The following is an 11,169-nucleotide window of genomic DNA, read 5'->3' on the forward strand; positions in this document are numbered from 1 at the left end:
TCTTCTGGATGAGCTTCCCAACTTCCAGCCACACTTTTTTAACAATAGGACAATCTATAAATAGATGCCTAATTGTTTCAGATTCATTTTTACAAAGCGAGCATCTCCCTGGTCCTGACTTATATCTGGCTTGAAGGATGTCCCAAGTTGGAACCTTTCGCTTGAGGATGCACCAGAAGAAAAGTCTGGCTTTAGCAGGGCATTTTAGCTTCCACAAATGCTTGGCCCACCATTCCGGATTTCCCCAACCTTTCTTTGACATAAGGAATTTATACCCAAATTTTGGGGAATAGAGCCCAGATTCTGCATGGGCCCATACCAATTTATCTGGTCTATCTCTTAGTCTCACATTTGACCTGGAGAGCTCTAGGGTATAGGCCTTCCAATCATTCCACCATTGGGGCAAAAGATCCAACTCCTCTCCTGATAGCCACGCTTGCCCCCAGATTGTTGAGTGACCATGTTTCTCTACCTAATTGAGGGAATAAACTCCTTTGGAGTCGAGATGCTTGATAAGGTCCAAGGATAAAGCAAAGTTTTCATTACAGCCTACCTAGGGATCTTTCCCAATTCTAAGATTCTCCCCGTTTCCAACCTGCCAAGACAGACCTTGCTCAATGATCTTGAAGGCATCTATCGTAGCCTTCCAGACCACAGAAACATTCCCTCTTTTCTTAATGGGATTTCTTATCCAGTCTTCTAAAGGGGTAGGGTCAATGTATTTCCTTTTCACCACTTTCATCCAAAGATTTCCCATTTTGATTATTCTCCACCCTGATTTTGCTACCAATGAAGGTCCAAAAGCTGTGAGGTCTTTTATTCCCCACCCTCCCCATTCTTTTGGCCTTGCCACTTTCTCCCAAGCAACCCAAGGTAGAACTGAATCCTCCTTTGATCTTGCCCAAAGGAATCTGCTACAAATCCTTCTGATCTTCTCCAGAATGCCTTTAGGAACCCAAGTCAAGGCTGCCCAGTAGACTGGAATTGCAAGGAGGACTGATTTGATTAGGGTCAATCTTCCTGCTCTTGAAAGCCACTTGAAACTCTAGTGAGTAATTCTAGCTTCTATTTTTGCTAGTAGCTAATTCCAGTCCTGTTTACGATAAGCATTCGGTTTCAACTAGAACCCCAGATACTTAAAAGGATCATCAAGTTTGTGCACATCAAAGGGTAGGACTGTTGAAATTTGGCCTATCTCCTGCCTGTTAAAGCCCTCCAGAATCAGCTGTGATTTCCTGTAGTTCACTTGCATTCCTGTGGCTTTCATGAAAAGATCTAGAATCCTCTTGAGTTCCTTTAATTCAGATATGTTCCCATTGCTGAAGAGTAAGATGTCATCTACAAAGAGTAAATGAGAAATGAACATATTGACCGCCACTTCCAAACCTCTTATGGCTCCATCCCTTTTAGCCTTCAGTACTAATTGGCTTAGTCCTTCAGCAACCAGTAGAAAGAGCAAGGGCGACAGAGGGCATCCTTGTCTCAATCCTCTTTGCCCTTTGAAAAAAGAGGAGGTTGCTCCATTTATCAGGACCGCGAAACTAACACTTGTGATGCATCCCATAATCCAGTTGATAAAGTCGATTCTGAAACCCAGATGTGTTAGTAACATCCTGATGTAGGTCCAACTGATTCTGTCATAAGCTTTTGATAGATCAATTTTCACCACCGCCCCTTTCCTTTTCATCTGTTTGACGCTATGGATTGTCTCCTGAGCAACCCCAATGGCCTCATGGATCTATCTGCCATCCAAAAACCCAAACTGTTCATTTGAAATACATCTTGACAAGATCGGCTTTATTCAGACTGCTATCACTTTTGCAATGATTTTGTAAATGCAGTTACAAAGTGATATAGGTCTAAAGTCTTCAAAGGAGCTCGGGTCTTCTTTTTTGGGTATAAGAGCTATAAAAGTTGAGTTGAAAGGAGGATAGGCAGCACCTTTCCTCCTGGATTCTTCAACCACCTTCGTTAATTCTGAACTAATTTGGTAGAAGAAGTGTTAGAAAATTTCTATTGTCCACCCATCTGGGCCTGGGCTTTTGTCTTTAGCCATTGATTTTATGATGCTTTCGACCTCCTCCTTAGTGACTTCTCCCATCAGCTCCTCCACTTCTTCCTCCTCCACATATCTAGGAAAGCATTGGGTCGTTCTGATCACCTTTGCTAACGTTACTTCCCCTTGATCAATGAATAACTTCTGGAAATGGCTTCTCCCCATGAGTGAGAGAGATTCAAAAGTATTTGCTTCTCTGCCCTCTTCATCCTTTAGCTTCTAGATGGTATTCGAGTTCTTCCTCCCTTTGGCATAATTGTGGAAAAATTTTGTGTTTTCATCTCCTGCCTTCAGCCAGATCGCTCTACTTTTCAACCTCCATTCCTCCTCTCTTGCTAGCAGAATTTTACTTCGTTGACCTTCCAACAATAGGATTTTGTCCTTTTTCTCCTGTGTTTCATAGCCATCAGAGTCAGGACTTTCCAGGTCTTGGAGTTCAAGGCCAATTTGATTTAGATCTTCATTCTGTTTCTGCTTCCTAGCCTTCGACCACTCCACTGTTGCTTTTTTCAATCTCTTAAGATTTTCCATGAAAAAGAAGCCCTTTTCCTCAGTGGAGTTCCTACTTGGAGTTCTCCAGGTTTCTCTAAAGAGTTTATTGAAAGAGTCCTCCTGCAGCCATGAGGAATTGAACTTGAAGGGGGCTGCCGGCTTATGTGGAGGCTTGGAAAGCTCAAGAATAATTGGGAAGTGATTCGAGTTTCCTCCCTCTCCCACCCATTGACGAAAAACTGGAATCCTTGAAGCTAACTCTTCACAAAGAAGAAAACGATCCAATCTTTTTGCAATTCTAGCTTCACATGTTCGACGGTTCCTCCAAGTGGGCCTTAATTTCAGCAGATTTACATCCATCAGATTATGGGTGTTTAGCGTATTCATAAAAAAGTCTGATAGCGGGTCTTCTCTGGCTGATGGTCCCCAAGTTTCACCATTTCCAATAGAAAAATTGAGATCTCCGCCTACCACCAGGTTTTGAATCCTCATCACAGATTTGGAGAGAAGTGAATTCCAGAAAGACACTCTCCCTTGGCACGACCCATATATATTTACTATCATCAGAGGAATTCCTAGGTTAGAGGATAGGACTTCCATACCCAAAGCATGCTCCATCCCCCACAGGTTAATCAATTTCAATCTTCCTTCCCTGATGCCCATGGCAATACCTCCCGAGTGTCCTATGGAGTCCATTGCCTGAAAGTTCCAACCTGGGAGAAGAGAGGTTAAAATTGACGAAACTTCCTCACTCCTGCCTAAAGTTTCTTGCAGCATGAGGACATCAGGGTTATATCGATGGACAATTTCTTTGAGAGCCAGTTTTTTAGGTTTACTGGCTAAACCCCTATAGTTCCAGGAAAGAAAAATCATTTTATAACCTCCTCACAGGGTTTCACAGCTCTAAGAACCCCAGGGATAGACATTTGTTTCCCATCAGCCACATCCATCTTTGCTCTCACCTGAGCTTTTGACAGGTCAGATTTTCTACCTCGAGTTTTCCGCTTGGTGCTCAAGGTCAGATCCATACCTAAACCCCCTACTGGCTCTAGGGAATGTGGCTTTTTGTCATGAGAACGGAGGTTATAATGTTTTGAACCTAGAAGTGGAACATTCCTCTCTTCACACTTCTCATCCGGAACCTCTTCACAGTTCAGATCTAATTTGGGGATGGAAGTAATGATGCTATCAACTTGAGAATAATCAAAAGATATAGGACAATTACTAATATGAGCACTTGACATGAAACAAGCTTCTTTAATTGCTAATGAAGGAGATAAGGATGGATTACTTGAGTCCAGGCGCATACCCTTTGTGTCTTCAAATAGGGTTGCGGCCGGAGCTTCAGAGGATTCCTGGACAAACTTCTCGGGCTCTTGAGGCTGTACAGGTGCACCCTCCCGATCTGGATTCTCCTGCTGAGCTGGCTCCATTATCTTCTCCTCCTTACTCCTGTCCAATTCCATGGGCTCTGGCCCCTGATCCTCTTCTAACCGAGATGGCCTTTCCTTCATTGCATCCTGAGTATCCACCTCAGCTTTCTTCTGTTTCCGCCTGCGTCGAAATCCCAGAGGGCAGTCTCTTGCCAGATGACCATACACATGACATCTAAAAGGTAGATGTTCATAGTCCAAAGCCTGATCGAAAATGAAGTCTTTATATTGAATTTTGATGTTTTCCGCAAGACCTTCTTTGGGATTTAGACTTACCAAAATCCACGCCATTGCCTTGTCCCAAGTTTGAAGAAAAGACATATCTGTTTCCAAGTATGATCCGAGGTGGTTCCCTATGGATCTGAAGACTGATTCCACCCATAAGAAAGGTGGCAGACTAGGTACGCGCACCCAAACAGGGATGACCTCGACCTTCTCTCGCTGTGCGTTGAACAAGGGTGTCCACCGCTTGAACATTACAGGGTGGCTGCCAAATGCCCAATTCTTCCCCAGCACCCAATCCGCCGCCTCTTTTTTCTCAAATCTTACCATGAACCAACCTTTCGCCAAGACTGTGACTTGGAAACCTTTGTTTGGAGCCAACTGCCATTGCTGCGAGGCCCAATTTTGGATAAATTGAGCAGAGTGTTTCTTTCCCCTTGCTCTACCCACCAGGGTACGCTCAACCACCTCAATGGCATCTTCTATCTGGACATCCATTCCCAAAACGAGATTCGCCTCGGGCTCTTTTTCTTTATGATTTTCTGCTTCTTCCTTTTTCCCCCGTCTGCCTCTTGCCTGAACCCTCCTCCCTGTTCTGGGTGACTGCAACACCATTTGCTGCTTCTTCCTGCTGCAGAGACGAATTCTTCCCTACGCCTGAGGTAGGGTTTCCTCTTTCTACCTTGTCTGTTAAAATCCTGCTTTCGGAACCTCCCGCTAGCCCTTCTGAAAACCCCAAGTCCCCTGACTGACTGGGGAGACCCCCTCCATTTTCATTATCGAGGGCTTCCTTCCTGTGGGCCGAGCCCCAGCCAGATCCTACATCAACCTTCCCAAATGCCAACCTAGGGTTTGACAGATCTCTGGCTGGTGGCCAACAATTGTTCTACTTCAGCAAACCCTAAATCTGCTTTAAGACCACATCCCGGGCTATTCCGGAACAGATTCCTCAACCCGCAACTGAAAACAACGTCCTCAAGACCTCCAGAATAAAAATGCTCAGGCGAGAGAGGTTTCACAGTACTTACTTGGTGGAAATGCTGAGATTCCACCTGAGTGTAAACTGCCTCCTGGGTAATCGGCTCCTGAGGGAAAGAAAGCGCAGAAACTCCTTGGCTGCTTAGCACGGCCAGCCCCAGACTTTCCTCCAGAAGGCTTGTCGCTTTCCTATTTCTCTAGGTCACTTCCGAACCAGATTTAATGTTTCCAGGGCTTCCAGCTGGCCCGATAAATCGTTCAATATTCTGTGCAGTTATGTCCATTCCCCATACCGACAAGATGTCTTCCGGCTCGGGATCGAGATCGACGACTTCGCTAGGTTTGACCATGATTAAACAAATTGCAGCAGGTAAACTTGAATAGGCTATCCGCAAACGGTCCGTTCCCTCCTTCGTTGACAAGGAGCAACCTTGAGTAGCTCGGAGACGGTGACAACGCGAGGATAACCGGGAGACAAACCCTCAATAGTCTTTCTGCTGCCATTTTCAGAGGGTGTGCATTTGCGGCCCACGTTCCCAGGCTCCCTACCTACGACCTTCCAGCTGTCCCCATCTGTTGCCGCCTCTTGCCACCTGCTCGTCTGATGCCTCACTGCTGTCCTCCTCCCGTACACACATGTCTGTGTCACAGGGTCCAAGCTCCCACCTGCAGAGCCTTAGGCCCTCCACCCTGCATTTCGCGGCCAAACCCTAGCTCCCTCGACCAAACCCTCCCGTCCAAAACTTCCCCATCTCCGTCTAGCAAGTTATCATCAGCGGAATCTCCAATATATCTTAAACACAATTTTCGTTTTATTTTTTAATACTACTATGTGTTATTGAATCCGGTCTCATTTTATGGTTTACATTGTCATAATTAAATCAACTTATATTTATTTAATTACGCCGTAAGGCGTTCCCTCTGAGAGGAACTCCCCTCCATGCCGCGCTGTCTGGTTATGGGCCTTTAGATCGATTGTTAGACGATGGAATAAACTCCAACCATTAGATCGTCTTCCATCCTTAGGATGGGCCTTCCCCACCACATCGCCAAGGGCCTCTTCACCTACTCCGATCTGCAAAAGCTGCCCAACGGAACAAACCTGGAAGCCATTGCCGCCCACTGCAGCCTCGTCGTCACAGGTAATTAAAACGACAGAAGCGTAAACAATCTAATCGGGAGTCAGCTAAACGCTCTCGAATGAAGAAACTGGTATAGACTTGTTCTTCGTATTTTTATCAGAGGCTTGCAGAGATAGAGAGGTAAAATCGTGAGACATGAACAGACAAAGTCTGTTGTCATTGTTTTATGAAAGCAGTAAATACTGTTCAATTGATACCCTGTCTGCTGTGCTAACACCGACTTCCATGAAACAGATGGAATGCGAAGAGTTGTCTGCAAAAGTTGAGACACTGACTTCTGAGAACATGGCACTCAGAAATGAAATAAATCTTATAGCAGAGGAATCTGAAAAGCTTGCTTCTGAGAATGAATCACTAAAGGTAACATATCTTTCGTGGTAGCGTAGACAAGTCAGTGTGGTTTATTGGCCTTATGATATGAAACTTTTTTGACATTGTTGGATTATGTGAAACAGGTAATGTTGAGGAATTTTCAAAGAAAGGATAGAGTAGGAGATTCAGAAAGAAATGGTCCTAGAGAGACACAGTCACAGTTTATGCAGGAAGGAGGCAATGGCTATCCTCAAGTTCTATCTAAAATAAGCAATTTGAGTTCTAGCCAAAGAGATGAGCAAAGGGAGAGTGAGATGAGCGATTCAACTGGTAAATGCCATGCCGTATTGGAAGCAAATGTTCGATCTGATAGAGTGGCTGCAGGTTAAAGAGAGATCCTAGTTTGTAGGTTATGTTAGATGACAGTTTGTGTATACCAAACCGTTTTGTTTGTTTTGAGCTATCCTCATATCTCTGTAACTGCTTCACATGAACTTTCTTCTAGAGTAGGATCTAATACCCAGGAAAAAGATAATAACGAATGGCTGCTTAGAAAGTACTTCATCCAGATATACGATGATGAGCGTTCTTCTGGTAAAGGAATTGGCCCACCTTGGATTTGAATTGGGTCCAGGCATGGGAATCATCAGGTTAATTGTAACTTGCTGACCCTAGCTTTTAACTTTAGGGTCATATAATTTATGCATTGCCCCCCAAAGTTGCTGTAATATAGAATTGGGTTTGAAGGATTCTTGTACGTAAACAAGCTCCCCGTTAAAGAGTACCATGTTCCATCTGTATTCCATATTCAATGACTAGTATTTTGGATGATGCTTCTGTTATTAGTTGATAAATTTTTCATTGCCTAGTATTTTTAAATTGTGTTGTAAGAAGAGTTTTTGAACCAGTTATTTTACTAAGATTAGCTGTGCATGGATTAAGCTGTTGGAATAACAGCAGTTTCATTGGTCAATATAATCGTTCGGTTGTCACCTGATTGTGGGAGAAATGCTTTAAAAGCATACTCTGAGGCATGTGAACTGATGGATTTGGTGGAGGACTCAGATCCTGCAACTGATAGCTTGCTGAGTAAAGCGGCAGATAGTGTATTCAAAACATTACAGGACATTTGGTCATTCTATTATTGAATTTCTGCTATCATGGAAACTTCAATGAGGTTCTGATATATATTTTCAATGGATATAGGTTTCAGTCCCTTCAGGCACTGAAACAGAAGCAAAGTCCTTGATGGGTAAAGGTCAAAGCTCAATAAAGAAGGTAAAAGGAAATTTAGAAAAACTTCAGATACTTAGTACAAAAGGAGGAAATGGGAAAGCATTGTCCAGTTCTACAAATGGTGCATTCCCACAGAGGTAGGTATTTGAAGCTGTTTTTTTTCGGTTAATTCTGACAGTATAACAATTCCATTTGGAATCCCTGGAATGAATCTTAGCTTAACTTATATTAAAGTGGAAATGGATTCTGGACTTTGAGTTGGAGTCCTATTAATATCCTTTATTATGGTTGCCTGTTATTTATCCAAGTAATTGCTGGTTGCAGTGGAGGCAGCGGTAGTGAAGGTTCAAGTGAAGGTAGCGAGGGAGTCAATTCACAAAATGTAAGTTCCTTCCATATTATTTAGGTTCAAATTTTTGAAAATTAATTTTATTTGCTGTCTGGGTACTCTACCAAATATGTCTTTGCTGTTTTATATTAATTATCACTGCATTCTACTCTGTATACTTTTCAGGGATGCGAAACAGGTAGGGCAAGAAGCTTGGAACCACTAACCATTAATGGTATGTTTTAACTATCATGTATTACAGAATGCATTTAAAATTTCTTATGGCTATTCATGAATCCTGTTATCAGGGGATCTCCTGATTTCCAGACTAATTTAGTAATACTTTCTATTTTCCATTACAGTTAGATCACTAATAACTTCTTGAATATTTCATCTTGAAGGGATGTGTGCTACTGCTTCCTTTTAGAAAGGTTGCGTTGTTCATGTTTGATATCTAGTCCTGAATCCTAATATTATCAATCTAGCTAATGGAGTAATTTAGTAACATTTGTTGATTTTCACGACAATGACAGGAACAAGTGCTACTGATGCCAATACTCTAGCATATAATGCCCAGGCTGGAGAAGCTAATACAACTGTAAACAGAAGCACAATGGCTTTGGTTCCACCAGCACCTGTTCCAGGAATGTCAACAGTTAGTCTACCTACTACAAATCTAAATATTGGAATGGGCATCTATAATGTGCCTGCCCAAGGATCTGTAACTCCTGTAAAAGGAAGACGGGGAACAACTAACAGTGTAACAACAATTGTTCCTGCAGCATCTCAACTCATTCCAGGTCATGATGGAGTGCCTTCTGAATTATGGGTCCAGGTATGCATACCAAGCTTTACCTTCTATGTATCATTCTATCTTGTATTGCATCAGGGTAATGGTGCTGTTGGCCATTCTGTGGTTGGCTGGTTAGTGAATATAAGCTGGATTTACTTGCGTCATCTTCCTATAGACTTGCTCAGACTTTTGGTGCTTGCTTTGTTTTCTTTATCAACTGTTTTGTGGGATGACAACCCTTCTTTCATCTTTTCTGGTTATGCACAATCCATGAAATATGATTTGATCACACTATCATTATATTCTCATATCCATCTTGTTCTTACAAGTCCTTTGAACATAAGTGCATTTCTTAAGAAGATTTAGATAGAAGTGGTCCACAGTCAATTATAACTCGAATAAGCTAAATCTCATTTGTAGGGCTCTTTAAGTAATAGATGGTTTAATGCATAATAACAGTTTTATCTGATATGAGGGCAGCATAGTTTGATGATATAGACCAGAAGAGATTCAGAAGCAGGGAATATTTCCTGGCTGTATCTATGTAATAGGTGGGCACTCTGGTGTTTACCCCAACACATCAATTTGTCATTTCCTATTTCTTGGGAAAGTTTTCCTTTCATATTTCTGAAACTTCCGTGTGTATCCCCATTACATACAACTTAGGGTTTTGTATTTTTTTTTTTGCATTCACCTACAGTGTGACCTTTTTATTGTGAATTATTTCCAATATATTGATGAGCTTTAAATATGTTGAACTAAATAAGCTTGTACATGTCCTAAACGAGCCTGTGAAACAGGATGAACGGGAATTAAAACGACAGAAGCGTAAACAATCTAATCGGGAGTCAGCTAAACGCTCTCGAATGAAGAAACAGGTATAGACTTGTTCTTAGTATTTTTATCAGAGGCTTGCAGAGATAGAGAGGTAAAATCGTGAGACATGAACAGACAAAGTCTGTTGTCATTGTTTTATGAAAGCAGTAAATACTGTTCAATTGATACCCTGTCTGCTGTGCTGTGCTGTGCTAACACCGACTTCCATGAAACAGATGGAATGCGAAGAGTTGTCTGCAAAAGTTGAGACACTGACTTCTGAGAACATGGCACTCAGAAATGAAATAAATCTTATAGCAGAGGAATCTGAAAAGCTTGCTTCTGAGAATGAATCACTAAAGGTAACATATCTTTCGTGGTAGCGTAGACAAGTCAGTGTGGTTTATTGGCCTTACGATATGAAACTTTTTTGACATTGTTGGATTATGTGAAACAGGTAATGTTGAGGAATTTTCAAAGAAAGGATAGAGTAGGAGATTCAGAAAGAAATGGTCCTAGAGAGACACAGTCACAGTTTATGCAGCAAGGAGGCAATGGCTATCCTCAAGTTCTATCTAAAATAAGCAATTTGAGTTCTAGCCAAAGAGATGAGCAAAGGGAGAGTGAGATGAGCGATTCAACTGGTAAATGTCATGCCGTATTGGAAGCAAATGTTCGATCTGATAGAGTGGCTGCAGGTTAAAGAGAGATCCTAGTTTGTAGGTTATGTTAGATGACAGTTTGTGTATACCAAACCGTTTTGTTTGTTTTGAGCTATCCTCATATCTCTGTAACTGCTTCACATGAACTTTCTTCTAGAGTAGGATCTAATACCCAGGAAAAAGATAATAATGAATGGCTGCTTAGAAAGTACTTCATCCAGATATACGATGATGAGCGTTCTTCTGGTAAAGGAATTGGCCCACCTTGGATTTGAATTGGGTCCAGGCATGGGAATCATCAGGTTAATTGTAACTTGCTGACCCTAGCTTTTAACTTTAGGGTCATATAATTTATGCATTGCCCCCCAAAGTTGCTGTAATATAGAATTGGGTTTGAAGGATTCTTGTACGTAAACAAGCTCCCCGTTAAAGAGTACCATGTTCCATCTGTATTCCATATTCAATGACTAGTATTTTGGATGATGCTTCTGTTATTAGTTGATAAATTTTTCATTGCCTAGTATTTTTAAATTGTGTTGTAAGAAGAGTTTTTGAACCAGTTATTTTACTAAGATTAGCTGTGCATGGATTAAGCTGTTGGAATAACGAGGGCACTCACTCAGTACTGAATGTGATTATGTTTTGAATCAATGGCTTGCTTGTATATCGTAGTTAACATCGTGTTTCATGCATTATTTG

At 41.9% G+C, this 11,169-nt stretch overlaps 1 protein-coding gene across 1 annotated transcript; it reads left to right on the plus strand.

Annotated features, from left to right (window-relative positions):
- Positions 1 to 6,208: 6,208 nt before the first annotated feature.
- On the plus strand, positions 6,209 to 10,634 carry LOC149145678 (uncharacterized). The gene is made up of 12 exons (XM_089452530.1): positions 6,209 to 6,323; positions 6,424 to 6,443; positions 6,558 to 6,683; positions 6,779 to 7,019; positions 7,596 to 7,741; positions 7,842 to 8,008; positions 8,196 to 8,253; positions 8,386 to 8,434; positions 8,733 to 9,034; positions 9,793 to 9,870; positions 10,045 to 10,170; positions 10,266 to 10,634. The coding sequence occupies exons 1-12, from the start codon at positions 6,209 to 6,211 to the stop codon at positions 10,509 to 10,511; spliced, it is 1,674 nt and encodes a 557-aa protein (XP_089308656.1). The 3' UTR covers positions 10,512 to 10,634.
- The last annotated feature ends 535 nt before the right edge of the window (positions 10,635 to 11,169 follow it).

Source organism: Pinus tabuliformis, chromosome X, assembly GCF_031772625.1.
Source record: "Pinus tabuliformis cultivar Carrire ecotype Pingquan chromosome X, CPIR1, whole genome shotgun sequence".
NCBI lineage: Eukaryota > Viridiplantae > Streptophyta > Pinopsida > Pinales > Pinaceae > Pinus > Pinus tabuliformis.